At 41.3% G+C, this 19,103-nt stretch overlaps 1 protein-coding gene across 1 annotated transcript in view; it reads left to right on the plus strand.

Annotated features, from left to right (window-relative positions):
• The first annotated feature begins 6,815 nt into the window (after positions 1–6,815).
• The window catches only part of apba1a (amyloid beta (A4) precursor protein-binding, family A, member 1a), a 46,796-nt gene continuing 34,508 nt past the window's right edge, over positions 6,816–19,103 (plus strand). The window contains exons 1-2 of the mRNA XM_085474320.1: positions 6,816–6,916; positions 10,428–12,044. Of these exons, the coding sequence (XP_085330446.1) occupies positions 10,506–12,044 (1,539 nt within the window). The 5' untranslated portion in view covers positions 6,816–6,916; positions 10,428–10,505. The remainder of the gene's footprint in view (positions 6,917–10,427; positions 12,045–19,103) is intronic.

The following is a 19,103-nucleotide window of genomic DNA, read 5'->3' on the forward strand; positions in this document are numbered from 1 at the left end:
ACATTCACCGGTGCTCCTGCTGCTGCTGCTGCTGTTACAACACTTTGATTTGTTACAGCTAGAAACTGCAACAAGTGAAAATTAAACAGCACTTTTAAAATGATTGGTGTAGTTTTGTTTAGCGAGGGTAGTCGGTCTACACCAGGGGCTCAAACTCGCGGTCCGGGGCCGCAGCGGCCCGCATACTGAGAAGAAGCATGACGCAGTTTAAAATCAAAAGCACAACATGACTGACTATGAAGACGACACGAGCAGAGAGCACAAACCTGCTGAGGCTGTCGGTGACAGTCGCACACTGTGTGCACTTATTTATTCTGTTCTATACAAACACAACGTGCGCGCACACAGAGGACCAGTGTGTTTGGAAGGCTTCAGCTAAGTTTGCAGTTTTGTCTGATACAAGATCTGAAATTTAAAAAACAAACGAAACATTTTAGGAAATGTTTGTTTGTTTGTTTTGTCCTAGCTGAACACTAACGTGTGAGACGACAGCGCCAGCAGCGGGTCTCCGCTCGTTTCAGTTTGACCCCCTGATCTAGACCAAAATATTGGTATTAACTATTTTTTCCCCGTTGTTATTTTCGCATCAGTGCCTCATTTGAAACAGTTTTAAAGCTCCGATGAACTTTAACTTGTCCTAAAGACTTTTTAAAGGCATTTCCTGAAAGTATTCTGACTGAAGGAAGTGGACAGGTACAGTCTCACACGTACTCACACCTGCAGGAGGCCAGGTTTCACAGAATTACACAGTGTATGTGATGGTTTTTGTTTGATAGCATTCAAACTTTTAACATGAATGAAATCAAAAAGCTAAATGCCCATGTAAACACACGACTGCTACAGATGTTCAGGTTTGTCATCGGTACCTTCCACTCCGTCGATGTCGTTTCTCCTCGGGCTGAACTTTATTTCTTTTATGTTATTTATGAAAATACAGGTTTGTGTGAAGCAGAAAGGATGAGAGTGACATTTACATCTGAAGCATTTACAGAAGCTGCCTGATTTGTAGTGTGAGTGTGAGCTTGACCAGCAGCTACGTTTGCTTTTTAACATCTACCTGGTGACAGCGAGTTAAAGGCTCGCCACTTTTCACTGACACGTTGACCAAGTATAACACATTCTTCTTCTTCTTTTGTCCATCAAAGTTTTTATGTCTTTTTAATGTATAACAAGAGTTACTGTTACTCTAACACGTAATCATTGTCAGAACCACAGCTCGCAAACGGACGCAAACTTTTGGCGTACACGCTCACGTTTGCAACGCTTTAGGAAACAGCTGCTTGCACTGACTGACAGAGCTCTGCTACATAGAAGGAAGTAACACAATGCACCTGTTTAAAGGAAGAGTCAGTAACACTACTTCAGCAGCTCCTGGGAGTGATGATTCATGCTACTATGCCTCGTCTTTTATTGTGAAGGGACTAATCCTCAACGTGTGTCTGTCAAACCTGGTTTCTGTTTTCCTTTTGTAAACGTTGCAGTTTGATCTTATTTTTCTTGTCTATCCAGTATTGTCATAGTTTATGGTCACCATAGCAACCATAAACCTTTGTGTCAACACACGGAGGCCAAATAGCTTCAATTTACACAGCTGATGTTTCATAACTCTGCCCTTGGACACATTGTTACTTTTTTAAAGGTCGTGTGTGTGTGTGTGTGTGTGTGTGTGTGTGTGTGTGTGTGTGTGTGTGTGTGTGTGTGCGTGTGTGTGTGTGATCACCTCTAAACACTGTACATAATCACAGCATTAATTATCTCAAAGCTTTTCCTCTGTCACGCACTCTGTCGTGTGCTAAGGAGGATGATAGGTGGTGATATCGTATCAGGCTGTGCGCTCAGCTGCTGACACGAGCTTTGATCCAAGACTATCTATGCAGAAATGTTTGTTTTAGAGGTTCAACCTGCTCCTTTTACTTTGTTGTGATACTCGCTAATGAATAATCCTTGTGGTCTTAATTACTATTTATTTCAGGAGTGAAAGTATATTATCTTCCAGTGCTTCTGTCATCTGCTAAACAAGATAATAAAGCTCATCTCTTCATGTCCACTGAACGCTCTGTTGTAATTACTGCACATATTTATCTGCATGTATCTCACATACGGTGTGGGGGAGGGGGTCCATTATTTTATGTTCATTATGTATAAAATGAAATATTTACATCCTTGATTTCATTTTGATTTCATTAGTATCCTGCCCAAGGATGTTTAGACTGGAGCAGTGAGTGTAGGAAACAACGCCGTCTCTGTCGCCTGCTGTCTGCAGGTCATGACCTCCTGCTCCACGTTAACAGATGTGGGTCAAACTAAAATAAGATCTCCTCTCAAATTTCTCCCAAAGTGCTTTCTGACATTATTAGTAGTTCTCATGAGGCTGATTTCAGGTTTGATTCTACTGACTGACTTGCTGTGAAACGGGCGCGCCGGGTCCTCATGAGCAGGATGCTGAGAGAAGGTCGAGCTTTACTTTCCAAAACCACAACAGTTTCAAAGTGACTGTGAGGAATTCGCCAGTAAACTGGACCAAGTGAAGACGTACGTGTGTTTAGATGCTAATAAGTAATAAATACAAATGTACAGATCAGGTCATCCTGAGAAAAAAGTCCAAATGTTTAGATGTGTTCTTTTTTGAGAAGGAAGTTGAAATGCAATGATTACAGTTCGTTTCAAGACAAACTGCCGTGGTTGCTATAGAGGTTTTACACATGACGTCATGCGTGTGTCGTTCAAGAGCTGTCCGCCATATTGGACGCGATAACCACTTGGGGTCATCCAATAACAATGTTGCTGGTTGCAGCCACCCACCTCTTATTTTCTTAAAGCAATTAATTTACAGTCTGTCAGTAATAACGTCCTGAAAGATACAAGTGTTGGACTGAAAACGAGTGGAAAGTTTAAAAGAGCTTCAGAGAACTACGGCTCGGACGCTCTTTATAACTGACAACGTCTCAGTGCTTGGAACAGAACTGTAGCTGCGTGAGGAGACTGACACTGTAGGTTAAATCATTTGTTGTTGGTGGATCTAACGCATGGCGTGCAGCGCCTACTGAAAGGGATTACAGTTTGAAAATGTTCATCACATTGGTCAAACTGTTTTTCTCCTTGAACACATTGTTTTACTTCATCATGCATTCCCGTGTGTTCTCCTTTCACCTGACTGTGCGACTGTTTTCAAACACGTCACCCCAGAAGAGGCGGGCACAAAACAGCCTTCAATTCAAGCAGACCTGGAAGAAAAAGGAACGTAATGATGAGCAAGGAGCAGCTCACGCCGCTGCTGGCTTATCTGGACGGCCTGACAACACAGCGTTAGTTCAGGAGATTCAACAGGAAGAAGACCACCTCGCTGTGCCCTGTGTCTGATCCTCCTTCGAGATACTCTCAGAGTGTATCAACTCAATCCGATATGACTGTAAATGACATCAACCAATCAGAGAATGCCAAAATCTCAGGACGGAGAGGTTTGATTTACCATCTCGATACGAACAGCAGATGTTCCTGCTTCATACACGATGCAGATAAATGCTTTACTGGTTTACCCGAATACAACGTATTACTAACAGTATTCATGTTTATCAAGACACACCTGGAGGATATTCAATGTCAGCCTGTCAGCAGCTCACCTGCATACTACTCAGGCTCAAAGCAACCGTGCAGTTCCTTGGATTCGTGTTTGGGGTGCATGCTTTAAAAGTCTCACACATATTCATCACACTGGGATTGATTTAGCCTGAGCGGGAACACATACAGACTTCACTGCCTGTGTGAACTTTCCTAAATGTATTTCAGTCATTGACAGGACAGGACCACAGACTGTCACATCACAAACTCCTAGCTGGTGATGTGGTACCAACAGATTCAACTTTCAGGAAGCAGCTTGGCTAGTGGAACCTGAGAACGCTCAAAACTGGCATCGCTGTGCTACAGGAGCCAGTCCCTGCAGCTAAACAATGGAGTTTACCACACCTGACAACATCGTACGCATCGCTTGTGCAGTGACTAAGTTTGTAACAACATAATATTTCAGATGCATTTTATCTCTCAGATAATTGTGAAATCTAAAAATCTCAATGTATGTTCCTCAGTTTGGTGTTTAGCCCTGAACACAAGAATGTATTTTGTAATTCTTGTTATTTCAATAAAAACTATATTTTTGCTTCTTGGAGCTCCATTTATTTCATTACAACTGTGCAAAGTGTAAATAATATCACAGTAATATCTCTAAATGTAAATGGGATCCTCACCTCAATTAGCAGAAGTAAGAAGTCTAAAGTGTCCAAATCTGGTCATAGATGAGGAGTAGCCATCCTGATTTTATATAAAGTCCCATTTGAACCATTTGCAGAAACTAAAGATGAGGATGGATGGTATGCTCTAGTTTCTGGGAAAACTGAGGGAGGGGAAATGAGCTTTTTGGCTGTATGTGCCTCAGCAGGTAATGATTTCCGTTTTTACAGAAATATTTTTGATTTACTGGTTGGTTCAAGAGGTATTGTCGTTTGTGGAGGAGACTGGAACATACGGCTTAATCCCAGATTAGACTCCTTCACAGCAGTCCCTTCTCTCTCCTACATTAGAAACTCATGTCAGAATAAGTGAGTGAACCTCAGGAGAGATTTAGGGACCAGACTACACTCACACATGTGCTGCATTCCAGGACGGACTTTTTAATTTAAGAGAGACTGTCCCAGAAGACCAAACTGCCAAATAGGATGTATTGACTTATGTGATCGTGCACCTCTACTGTTACCGCTGCAAATGAATAACAATCTAAGAAATGGATTATGGAGGCTGAATACTGATGTTTAAAACAACCAACAATTTACAGGAAAAATGAAAGAAGAAGAAATCAACAGAATTATGGTGGAAAATGACAGAGGAGAGCTGGTCTGACTCAGGTCATGATTTTGTGTGTTGTCGTTGCTCGTCACACCTGAGGGTGGCGCTGTTTGCTCTCTGTTACTGTCTTCATTGGTTCAAGGTTCTTTATTATTTGTCACATGCATAGTTAAACAAGTATAACACACAGTGAAATGTAGCCTGACACGCTCCTCGACATGTGCAAAAATGGGGGGGGGGGGGGGGGTGTAGAGGAAGAACATTATATATATATATAGTATATATGTAGTATATATGTAGTATATACATTGGGTGACTGTGCAGTAGTAGCAGCAAGCAGGTGAATTCTGTACATTAATATGAATAGATTGTCTATTGTGTTTATAATCACAGAATTTCATCAGGGATTATTAAAGTATCCTGATTCAGATAATTCCCTTTTTTAAATTTAAGACATTGCCTATTTGCGAATTTGTTTGGAAAATGGTCACAGAATGAGTGGACGTTAAACATGAGATTTATTTTAGTGTTTCATTTGTTCCTGAGCAAACTGATTTAGCTGACATTCATCTACAGCTCATAACTGGATAGTTTGATTTCACTTTGTGTTACTGAAGAGCTTCTTATGTGTGGAAATGAATCTTTCACTCATGTTTGTGCTCTAATGTAGAAATGAGCTATACTTGTTTATACAACTTATTTTGAATTAAAATTAACATTAAAATGTTTTAATACACAAAGAAAGTATGAGTATTTTCACTGAGAGGAGCAACAAGCTGTTAGAAGCTCGTTAGACACTGAAACAAATCATACCTCTCTAACAATATCAACTAATAACAGTAATGAACAGGACTAAAGGCAGAGAGGTGATACAATAATAATAAATTCATATAGTTTATATGGCACATGCACACGTGTTAATAAAATGTTAAGATAAGATAAGATAAGATAAGATAGAACTTTATTAATCCCTCGGGTGGATTCCTCTGGGAAATTCGACTTCCAAAAAGCACAGCAACGACCGAAGTTACAGTTACAGAATTGTTATATATATATATACACACACATATATAAATACAGAGACAAATATAAATAAAATATACAAAGGGGATAAATAGAATAAATAGGAATAAAAAATAAAAAATAAAAATACAAGTGAAGTTAGTCAGTTCAAATCATTATTTAATATTTATTTCATTTAAGTAGTTTGTTGTCTTTTTGGTTTTGAACTCATCGTGCAGGCGCAGACAGGCCTGCTCGCCTCTCCTTATAAACAGAAGCTGTCTCTACCTTCACCCACACCTCTGCTGTCTCACCTGGGCACACACAGCTTCACAAACAGCTCAAAGCTCATTTGCATCTATAGTCTGTTGGTAAAGGTTCACAAAAATGTCACAAAGTATATCAGCAAACATAAACACCCATCAGCACCTAAGAAGAAGCAAACATCAATGTTACGAAGTCTGTCGGTCTTACAGTTGTAGTGTTACAGCTGAGTCACAGAGAACACACAGAAGTGACAAAGAGGCGCAGCTTCTTTGATTAAATATATATATTAAATATTATATATTATAATATTATTATAATATGTGTATAATAATATATATTATAATAATATTATAATATATATATTATGTATATATATATATATATATATATATATATATATATTATAATATATATATTTATATATATATATATATATATATATATTTCATACATATATATTATAATATATTATATTTATATTTATTATATTATAATATATATATTTATTATAATATTTATTATAATATATTATGTATATATTTATATATTTTTCATATATACATTTTATATTGACCGGTGTGACTATATGAAGCTTTTTCACCCAGACATTGTTCTCTTTTAAAAACGCATAAACTTCGTTATTTGTTGTGCTTTATAGTAACGTGACGGTGGCGGTGAGCGGAAGGAGGTGCTGAACGGCTGCGGAGCACGCGCGCGCACACACGCACGCACCGCTACAGGGAAGATGGAGGACGATGTGGCCGCAGCGCAGAGGACCTGCATCCTTTAGCAACATCACTCCTGTGAGCAGGTTCGTGTTCAGGACCGGGCTGTTCGCTGTAGGCCTGACCCACCGGGATGCGGACAAAGCCAACGTCTCCGGGCTGGGCTGTTGTTCTCATCATCATCATCATCATCATCATCATTATTGTTGTTGTTATTGTTGTTCTGTGGAGCTTCGCTACGCGGTCTGTTCACTGAGGAGTGGTTCGACGGAAAACTGCGCTCCGTAGATGAAACGTCAAACCAGGATTCAGAGTGAAGGAAAATGGCAGTGTCTTTGTGAGGCTGTGTCGGACCCACGCAGAGCGGACATGAATAAATCGGCACATAGAGGCCCTGTTGTCTCCAGGTGCAGAGCCACGGCGGGGCTAACCAGCCCATCCAGCTCGGTGCGACGGGTAGATGGTTCTCGAGGTTTCTTATTGCGTGCTTCATTCAAAGCAGGACTTCAGCTGAGCTTTTGTAAAAGCAGAAGCTGAAATCAAACAGATGTTTTGCTGATGTAGTTGTTGACAGGAAAGCTGCTGGTTGTGCAGAAAATTCAGAAAACCTGGATGAAATTGGAAAATGTGGGTAGTTTTGCTTCATTCCTGGTGAAGGTGACTTCTACCAAACATAGGAACGACTACTGTAGTGTTTTAGACAAAGATAAAGTGATGCTGGAAACATTAAAGTACAATAGTCCCACACATGGAGCCACGTGTGCGTGGCTGTCTGTGCGTGAGGAGGAAATCTGAGGCCAGCTCGGGGTGGCTCATGTTCCCAAACACAAATCTCATAACAAATAAGACACAGTGTCAAATCTTTATGTAAGAAAAAAGTGCCCACAGGACTGCACCGCTGAGATCAATGCTTCTAATCCTGTAACAGTGCGTACAGGCGCTTGTAGTTTGAAGTGTTTTCTGTGTCATTTTGTCAGTCGCTCACATTGCTGAGGAGGGATTTCAGCTTACTCTTTTTCACACTGTTGTTTCAGTTTGTTGAGCTTTGCAGTCATTTGTTTATGCACACATGGCATTGATCTGAAATCTGGACGTAGGCCTGTTGCAACACTTGATTCTTTTTCTTTTCAGATATTCTGTTGCAGATTCTGCTGGTGTCTCAGCGTCTTTGGCCCAAACTTTAGCTGCTGAATAGACGATCTCCTATCTGATCATACTTTGGTATTCAGTGAGTGAATCATATTCAATCATCACCCCTCCTCCTCCGTGCTCGACAGCTGCTATGAGGTTTTTGTAGCTGTTTTTTGGTTTGTCCAGATACAACTTTGCACACCTAAACCTGCCATGTTCTTAGAGAGGAAAAGCTTTGCCATGGCAACCGTTCCAAATAAGACAGACAAGTTCAGTCTTTGTGATCGTACTGTGGTGAACTTTAGCATTTAACATGCTAACAGAGGTCTCTTTATACTTTATCTAAGTATCTTTGAAAACACATTTTTAAAATGTAGATCATCGTCCTTAAAGAACAGAGGAAAAGGCTCACAGAGGCCACTGTACATCTTTAAAATACAAACACTGATCTGCCATAAATGTAATCAGAAAATAAACATACAGTATCTGTGTTTGTCCACCCGAGTTATACGTGTTCGTTTCAGCGTTCATGAAGACAAGAAATTAAAAACTAATATTTAACATAAGCAACGTAACAAGCAGACCAAATGTATAATGAAACCTCTACAGAGCTCATTAAGTCCTGTGTATATGTGTTTTTATAGCTGGGTTACCAGAAGGGTGAGCCAAGAGGGGGATGGAAAAGAAATGAATAAATAAATAGTAAATAAAATGGAAATTTTCCCATTACAGGAATCTGGAACTAACCATCCACGAGTATGGGGCTGGGGCAATGCTGGGATGCCAGCAGTGTTATCGTGAGAAACCATTTCCAGATCTTTTTTAATCCATTTCCAACAGTATAGTGGTTTCTTGGGGTTGTTCCAGACAGGAGTGCATATGAAAGCTACTGAAGGAGTGTTGGTGAAATTTCCACCCGGCTGTGGATCATCTTGTTAATGATTTCAAACAAGGATGCTGTTTGATGGCCTGAGCAGGAATGCTGAAACTGAAAAGTCTTTACAAACTCTAAGAATGTATTTTTGCTTCTGTATAGTTTTATTCATGCGTTCCTTTTTTAAAATATTGGGATTTTGACTACATGGACACTGGTAAGTGCGTACACTGTGGAAGTTACTCATTTATACTTTTAAGTAATGATGTTGAGTTGGGCCAGGCTTATGTCTCAGTGGGTAACGTGACAGGTAGTCACAGTATTACAATTTCAAACTTAGGAAAATACTCTTTAAAATAGTTTTCGTTACCATGGGGAAGATTTAGAGTGGCTTCTCTTATATTTAAAATAACCACACTGTGGAGGGACAAGCGTCTGTTTTTATGCGTACTTTCGTTACCAACAACGACGGTAAAACCATCGTGTGGCTCCACCCTCCGCTTGTTTATTTTCCTCGTAAACTTTCACAATAAAGCTCAAGATCCCATTGAGACTTTTCAAAATAAACGGAAATGATCGACATTATTCTGTAACATCAAATTTCTGAATATGCATCAAACAGATGACCTCCAATAAAAACACGAGGTAAATGGCACTCACAGACGACTCCCAGCTGAAAACACTTCACATAAGTCGAGTTGCCTGAGATTCACTGAATTTACAGAAAATAAACTATTTTGAGATTTATATCGTTATGGGGATTAGAAATGTCATATATGAGATTGTGGTCATATCGCACAGGCCTACCAGTGGCTACAGAACTTCTTGTGCTTTTCTGTTTGTGGTGTTGGATTCTTTTCAGCATACTTTGGGCTCCGTGACAAGATTACCAGAGGAAAAGAGGGGGGAGGGGCTTCCTCGTACCACGTCATTGTTGTAGAAAAGATGTTCACTCACTTTGGCTCTGATATTTCTGAAACAAAGGTTTAAAAGATACCGAGCTGTGGTAGGACATACAATGTGCTTTTACTCACGTCGCGCCTTTTTAGTTTAAGTGGCTTAATTATATTTATATTATGTAATTATTATAATTTTATATAATTAGAGATTGTTTTTATTCTATTGGATTTTAAGGCTCTTTGATGAAAGTGGTATTGATAGAACACATGCTTACTGTTACAGGAGAACATTTTGACAGCTAATATTTGCAGCATAGCTCCTTTTAGTTCCTTCAAACTGTTTCAGGTACTTGGGCAGAAACAGCCAAAGCAAAGAGTCCCAAACAGACTAAGGTATGGTTACCTGTTAGATGGGGCGCTATTCAATCCTTCTCTTTCAGAGATAAGCAGATACCCACACAGAGTATTGGTCTGTACAGATTCAAGAGAGAAAAGTGAAAACTGAAGTTTTAACACGTGTTGGCTTAATAAAAGTGTGAATCTTTAGCTTGTCAGTTACTGTTTTTGCCTGTTAACCATGCAAGTCCTCGCCGTATCACTTCCAGCGAGAACGTAGGAGCAGACACATATTTCGCTCATGTTGTTACATTTCTGTTTACTCACATTTTCTTTCTTTCTGTTTACCCATTGCAGTCGTTTCCAGCAGCCTTCGCTCTGTTGATGATGGATTCCTAAGCCGTTCTCTGACACCACTTTACCAACCCGACAGCCATGAACCCCCAAAAGACAGAGTTTGTTCAGGACGTTATGGAGGCGATGGATGGTCCTTCTCGCCATCAACACCACCCCAGCCTGTCCCATAACCACAGCAACCAGGACAAGCGCTACAGATGCTGTGAGACTTCAGCTGGTGTCACAACAGAAATGGCCAGTGGTGCAAATGCTGAAAGCCGAGTTGGGATGCTACAGCACCACAAGCCACAGGAGGAGCAAGACGCGGAGCTGCAACATGGAGATCAGTCTTCTAAGCCCCACGAGATCCAGCCCATTCCCCGACCTGCTGTGACACGTTACCGCAGACAGGGCGACAGTGAGGCCCGGCTCAGAACTCAACAACAGAGGAACAGGATGAAGCAGCAGAGGGAGGCGGAGAGAGCGCAACAGGAAAGGGAGCAGCACGCTAAGATGACCAAGGAAGCTGAAGGTGAGAGGGAGGATTCTATGCTGGCCCGCTCAGCAAGTACTGAGAGCGGCTTTCACACCCATACTGACCGTGCAGAGGGAGACGATATCCCAGTGATGATGTCTCTGGAGCCTGAGGCCCAGCGAGAGTCCGAGGATGATGCAAACAGCTACAGCCTCCCGCTGCGGCCCGAGGCAGAAGAGTACACTGAAAGTGCAGAGGCTGAACAGCAGCATCTCCATTCACATCCTAACTATGCTCTTCAGTTCCTGATGCTGCCGCGTGAATCCTTACTTAATATCCAGAATTCCCAAAGAGAAGATAAAGCAGAGGAGACACTGAATGGTGGCTACTCTAACTGTGTCTACACCCAATCCTACAGCCAATCGGGGGCGAGAACCTGTGTCTCATCCAGTCAGGACTTGGAAAGTTTAGATGCTGGACTTGAAGCGTACTCTGAGCCATATGACACGTATTCGCTCTCTGAGCATGTGTATGAGGAAATATGTGACGCTCCAACCTCAGTGTCAACTTCTGCAAGTGTGGCAAACGATAGAGAGTCTCGACAGCAGGCGGCGACCGGCTTGCAGCTGTTGCAGAGCGGGGCGGGAAAAGGCGATTACCATCAGCAGGAGGCCGTGGGCTCCCGTCTGCGGCACTACGATGAACGTTCAGATGGTGAGTCGGACAGTCCAGAAAAGGAGGCAGAGTTTGCTCCGTATCCTCGTGTCGACAGCTGCGACCAAGAAGACGATACTGATAACAGTGTTAACGGGGCTAAAAAAGGCTCACAAAGCTTTGATCCTGCTGCAAAAGATTCCACAGACAAAGAAGAAAAACGCCAACCGGACAAATTCTCTCATAAAAGCAACAAGACTGCCAGTCGAGGGAAGTCGGCCAAGCAGCAGGCTGAGACTCCTGTGAAGGAGCCAGTGAGGAACAGTGTGGAGAAGAGGGATGCTATATCTTTAGCCATCAAAGACATTAAGGAGGCCATAGAGGAGGTGAAGAATAGAACAGTCAGATCTCCTTACACACCTGATGAGCCAAAGGAACCTGTTTGGGTAATGAGGCAGGACTTAAGCCCCACTGCTGAATGTGACCTGCCGACATCACTCGGGGCCGATGTAAGTACAAAAGCTCTGACTGTTATTCATCAAGTTATATATTGTCCAGTATTAACTGTTCTTTGGATGTGAATGAAACTCGAGCATCAGGAACAAACAGAGTTGATTTGCCTTTTACGTTCAACATGTCCAATCTCACTTTCTTTGACCAATCCTTGCTGATGAGATGACAATGTGCCGATCAGTGGTGCGTTTGGGTAGTCCGGGTCTCTCACTGAGCGTGCTCCTGTGACCGGCCAGCACGTCATGGAGTGGGTGGGAGGTGTTGTCCAGCATCGTCCTTATGTTGGACAACACGCGCCTCTGTGGCACCACCCTAAAGACGTCCATCCCCATAACATTACTGGCTGTGGCCATTTGCGAGCCTCAACCTGCTGCCCCAGCATGTAACCGCATCGAGGAAACTAATGCACAAAACGATGATAAAATTTAATTCAGTTTTATTTATACAGCACCAAATCACAACAACAGTCGCCTCAAGGCGCTTTATATTGTAATGTAGACCTTACAATAATGCAACAGTCATATGACCCCCTATGAGCAGCACTTTGGCGACAGTGGGAAGGAGAAACTCCCTTTTAACAGGAAGAAACCTCCAGCAGGCTCAGGGAGGGGCGGGGCCATCTGCTGACAATTTTATCAAAGAATAAAAACAAGATGAAAAAATATTCTGGAGAGACGAGATCCAATCAAAACGAATTAAGTTGTGTAGAAAAGTGGTAGAAAGCTGCATCCCATTCTCCCTGTTCCCTCCCCGGGGGAGCGCCGTAGACACGGGGACACATTCCACATTTGAAGGGAAACCAGAAGCTTTTTAAATGAGCAAAACTCACCAGTAAAATCACAGCAAGCCTTAAACTTCATGTTTTAGTCAAGCTTCAGTTTTATTCACAGCACGAGTTACCTGGAGGTGCTTTAGATTTAGTCTTCTACACTCTGATGATCATTTAAATGCTCAAATTATGACTCTGAATCACAACTTTGGCTAATAAACATGAAATGATGTAAACAGTTTTATGGTTAAATCTTTATAGTCAATGACATAAACACAAAAGCTATGATATAAAACATGTGTGCATGGCTCTAACGGGTGAGAATAGGGCAGAGTCCCTGTTTTAGATGTGTCATTGCATAATGACTTTTATGCTAAGGTGAAAATATTCTGAAAGTGTCAGCTGCTGATTGAAATGAATTGAACGGCCACATGTTTAGTTTGGAGCAAATAAGCCCCACGAGCTCCAAAGATAGAAGCAATGATTTTGTGAGCTTTAAACAATTTGTAATCAAATGTTGGTGATGGTGGACGAGCGCTCCAGTACTGAGGGAATTGTTTCCCTGTCGGACATCCTTCAGGCACTGGTGCTCAGTCAGTCAGTAAGGAGGAGGTGGGTGTAGGGCTGAGTGGAGCCAGGCTGAAGGCCCCAGAAACCCCTGAAACACCAATAAAGAGCTAGACTGCTGAGTGGACTCGTGCACTGAAGAGTGAGGCTTGTTCCTGAATTTCTTCTTTGTTTATTAACACTGATCAGCTGCAACATTAACTCCACTCATTTGGGAAGTAAATAGTGAGTGCAGTGTGTTGTACTAGATTCTGTTAAAACGAGAAATCATCACAGATAAAGTGTTTGGACTTTTTTGCACGTTATCGCTGTGCAGGGTGTAATTCAGAGAAGCTTGAGAAACGTGTGGTCATCGTGCCGTGCATGCCTGTCCTTTAATCAGACCGTGCAGTGCAGGCTTGGGTAGTGTTGAGACTGGTTCACAGCTGCAGGAAAAAAGTGCCAAAGATGCTCAGTGAGTCGTGTTAAGATGACTGGTGGCTATAGCCATCTAACAACCACCCCACACTTAACTGCAGACCAGCCAAAGGTCCTCAGGAACAGTTCGGTAAACAGCTTCCAAACTTCCCACATCCCAGTCTACTCAGTGACCCAGTCCACCAGGGCTCTGCCCTCATTGTATGATGCCAGATAGAACAGGACACCCAAGGGTGCTGTCTCCATTCTGCAGTGCACTGCAGCTGTTTTGGTTGTGTGACAGAGACCTGCTGACAGCATTGGGTCGGTGGTTCTTGTGTTGTGGTTGATTCCAGTTAACGCAGGTAAACCTTATTACGTCTCTCTCTGTGGAAAGTGTGGAAAGGTCCACAGAAAGAGACGGTAATAAGGTTTATCTGCGTTCTAGTTGGTTTGGCTTGAGTTTCAGGTCGTGCAGTTACAATCATGCTGCTGTCGTCACACGTTTGATGCCAGCGTTAAGGGATGCAAATCACTCTGTTTGGTAGCAAAACTAGACATCACCTGATGCCGTTAAAGAACGCGATGGCCAGTGCCGATGTAGACTCAGTGTCCGATGTTTACTGGGGCCTTTATTTTCATGTACTGTACCGGGTCAACGTGTACTGCAAATGTGCAGGCAAGAGAAACTACACTGTTTTTACTGTTTCTATTTGTCTGGCTGCAGAAAAATAAAGAGACACTGAAGCAGTTTTACATAGAAAAACAGGAAGTCCAAAGGAAGAAGGAGGTGAGGGCAGCAGTGAGGAGGGTGATGGCTCAGGGATTCCCATGATGCATTGTTTCTCCTTCTGTCCCCTTTTTCACTCACCACGTGTTCATACATCAATCTGCATTTAATTCTGAGTTATTATTAATCTCTGGCTCTCGTCCACAGCATGTCTTTAGTCCCGTCTCCCTCCCCTCAGCCTGGTTCTGCTGGAGGTTTCTTCCTGTTCAAAGGGAGTTTTTCATTCCCACTTTTGCCAAAGGGCTTGATCTTTATTACTGTAGGGTCTTTACCTTACAACATCAAAGGCTTAGAGGTGACTGTTGTCATTTGGTGCTACATAAAGAAAATCAAATTGAATTGAGTTAGTGAGGCGGTGGGCCCGAGTGTGAGTCCAGGACCAAGTGTGTCCAAATGAATTAAAGAACTCATTCATTCATTACAAATTGGAAATATCCCATTTATTTAATATTTATTAATTTATTAATTTATTAATAATTATTTAATATCATTTAATAATGACATGTATATTAAATAGAAATTAATTTGATTTGATCCTTTTAATAAATTGTGTATTTAGTTCCAATTTCCGTAATTATTTCATGGTTCCTGTGTTCGTGTCATCCTCACCCATCAAACACTGATGGAGTCAAAACCTTTTCTTTGTTTTGTTTTTTACCCAAACTGTAAGTCACGTCTTCAAATACCACGGTTTCTTTGAATACACTTTTTAAATATTCAGTTTGGTGTAATCTTCAAATATCTGGTTGATCTGGAGCCCGTTTGCCAAAGTGTGCCTGTGTTTTTGGAGATGTCCGTTCCCACTAGTGTAACAGCCGCCTTACTGCTGACCCTCACCACTTAAACCAGAGACATGTGACCTAGTGTGTTGTTGCTGTTCGTAGATATACAAAAGACTGATGTGTGTCCTGCCCAGATATAATGAAAAAGATCTATTTTTTAAAAATATATTTATTTATTCCTCTGTTTTCTAAACATGAGCTCTCTGTTATAAATTTCTAATAAGTCTATTAGAATAAAATCAGATTAACTTTTGATTTGTGTGTGTGTGTGTGTGTGTGTGTGTATACACGCATAATCTTGTTATTAACAGAGATGATGTTGGTGGTTTTAATCATGTAGTCGTCTCACTGTAAAGCTTAATTTTACAAGATGCTGTGTAAAATTAATTAATATGAATTAATATTAACTGACTTTGGTCCTGATAAAATATTATCAGAGCTGGACAGGATCTGGTCGGCTGTGTACAAACACACTCTTGACTTCCGTGTGTGTGTTTTGCAGTATCCCAAACATTAGATACATACTGGTTCAGAGTGATGCTCGATAAACCAGTTCATGCGTCGGGTCTAAAATCTCCTGAAACCCTGCAGTTGATCTAAATGTGACAGCGCTGACACAGCGTCTGTAATAGTGCGAACAAAGACCACTTGGCAGCCGTCCTCCTCAGCCACGCTTTTATGGCAGAACAAATCAAACATGGGTCACAAGACTTTGGACTTTCATTGACTGAACCCGTGTTTTGATATCGTTTGTTTTTTTCACACGAGCACTTGTAGTTTTATGAAGAATTCGAGCACAGAGAATTTATACTTGTATAACTACGCATGTGACGAATAAAGAACCTTGAACCTTGAAATGACTCCCACATCTCAGAGGTGCAGGAGTGCCCATGTAGGGGGGGTCAGATCTGTGTGTGTCCTGTGTTCAACTGGAGAGAGAGAGTGATTTTAAGTTTTTGGTCATTATTATTCTATAAATGCATTGATTGCCAATATTTACATATGGCGTACTGACAGTACTCTGATCTTTTACAGCACTTAAAACTCCTCATGTTTTGGTAGATAAGCATCTGAGGTTGGTTAAATATCAGGCAGGAGAAAAAGGAAGAGGGTGGTGTAACAGAGCAGCATGCTAGGAAACAAGTGAGATGGAGGAAGAGGATCTGGAAGAAGAAGAAGATGCAGCTGTATTGCTAATGGCGATGAATCCAAACAGGATTTTTATCCTACATAAAACTATCAGGTATAGTGATGGTGTTCTCTGCTTCTGCCATTCCTGTTGAAATGATTTATTTATCGTGGGTTAGAGTGAGAAAGGTAAGACTGGCTAAATAATTCAGTGTGGATCGAGTTGCAGCGTGACCACAGCTGTTTCCTATGTAGATAAAGTCAATGTTTGATCGCACTAATGTTTTAAATGTCACTTTTTCAAATATCCACAACAACAGTTATGTTGGAATACATTTTGGTGACTGGCACGAACACGATGTCCTTACTGATCCACGTAGATACACTCGCAGTGTTGATCCCATGGTGAATCCTGATATCCCGGTGAAACCCGAGCGCCTGTCGGGTCTGTCTGATAGAGCTGTGCATGTACCCACACGACGACACTCTACAGGCTCGTTCATCTGTGGAACTTCACCAGAATTAGTTCTTTTATTGAAAGTCATGGAAAATTTTTGGATGTATCAGGAAGAAAAGTTTGAGGAGGAACAAGCAAAGGAGAAACATCCAACTCTCCGACATGATCAGGATGAGGTATGTTTGGTGGAATAATCTAAGAGTATTTCTGATGGAAAGATTTGTGTTTTCTGCGAACACATGCAGGACGTGAGAGCATTAATGTTCGTTCTAACAGTGTTTTCCTCCAATACTTTCACAGGTATTGAGTGTTTAACAAAAATGTACTGATTCAAAATGTTAGTGAACACAGACCCAGCAAGCATCCTGCAAAAACTAAAAGAGGATTGAACACCAGATAAAGTTGTTTTAACAGTGTTCAGATTTAAAAGTCAAATCTTTGGAAGAAGAAAGACACAGATTTAAGATTTTTAGGCATCTGTAGGTGAATATTTCCTAAATGAAACTAATGTGCACTACTGTGAAAAGCATTTGTATCCTTCCTGATTTGTTACTTTTTTTGCTTAATTGTATGATTTAAATGTTTCAAATCATCAAACAAATGTTAATATTAGTCAAAGTGGTGATTTATTCTGCTGATCAAACCTACCTGTGCCTGTGTGAAAAACAAATGTTCTAATACAAACCCAATGCCACCCCCTCCACAAATGCTTGTCTCACAAAAATACCTGAACATTTTGCCGAAAGAGATTTTGGTGATCCAGTTATTCTCAACAACCCTGCAGTGTGGCTGAATTTAAACTAATTTATGTTGCTAGGTTTAAGGGAATTCAACAGTTTTCCCTTAAAAAATAAAATCCTCATTTAAAAATTACATTTTGCATTTATTGTGTTATTTGTTTGATGATCTAAAGCTTGAAGTGTGACAAATATGCAAAAAATCATGAATGAGGCAAATCACTGTAGGTGTGAATAAACAAGAAGACTAAACAAATGAATCTGTTAAACTCAATAAGATATTGTGTGATTTTAAAACTAACTGAAATGTAAAAATATGCAGAAGTTACACAGAATAATAATTTTACATAATGTTGCGTTGCCACCGAGACGCCAGCATGACCAGCTCCACTGCCATGATAAATGCCGTAACTCCAATTCCCAGGTGCTGCCAGGCGGTGGTGCTGTTCTCAGCTGTCAGAGTTCTGTATAAATGCATATCATATCCAAGTATACTGGAGTTTTAAGTTTGCGTTTGGTCCTGAATAAAGAAGACGGTGGTGAGTGAGTATTCGTTGTAACAGTTTCACTGTCACTGCTCACAGCGACATCTACAGTTTGCACTTCACTCCAGATCAGACCAGAAGTAATCAGTAATTAGTAACTGATTACTTTTTTCAAGTAACTTGACCAACACTGGGAATGATCACTCCATTCAGCCAGACTGAGTGTACGGGATCCATAGACCTGAGCTAGCGGACCAGCAGAAGATGAGCAGCCTATGGAAGGCAGTCCTGCTGTGGACTATGAATGCTGCTCTGTCCCAGAACTTTCTGGCCTTGACGAGGCAGCAACTGAAAACATTTAGTTAAAAGAAAAAACAGAAGCATTAAGATAAAAGATGCAGGAACTCAAAATTCAGTCGGATTTGCTGGATCCGATGATAGCGTTAGAGTCGACTCAGTGTCAGCCAGTACACCCGAGCTAGCGAGAGACGTTACACAGTTTAACCCAGCTCACCTGTAATATTACTCTGTGATGTGTGACCATCACTTTATGTCAGGGGTGTCAAACTCAAATACACAGTGGGCCAAAATTCAAAACTGGAACAAAGTCGCGGGCTGACGTTAATATTTATTGGAAAAAAATCTTCCTCCAGATATAAGAATGAATCTTTTCTTATGGACTCAAACAAGTTTTGCTGAAAAACTGAATATGGAACAAGCAAAGCTTAATACTAGACAATATATATATTAGCTGTATAATACCAGTAGGCCATCTCTAATAGTAATGTGGTATGGCTTCGCGGGCCAAATATAACTAGGCTGCGGGCCAAATTTGGCCCGCGGGCCAGAGTTTGACACCTATGGTTTATGTGTTTCGGGGGCAGTTTGAGCAGTCTCTCCACCACCTCGTTCACACATCAAGAAAAACTGCTGAGAAGGAACAA

The sequence above is a fragment of the Copadichromis virginalis genome, linkage group LG12, assembly GCF_057382275.1.
Source record: "Copadichromis virginalis isolate Kocher_CV1m ecotype Utaka linkage group LG12, C_Virginalis_male_GT1.1, whole genome shotgun sequence".
Lineage (NCBI taxonomy): Eukaryota > Metazoa > Chordata > Actinopteri > Cichliformes > Cichlidae > Copadichromis > Copadichromis virginalis.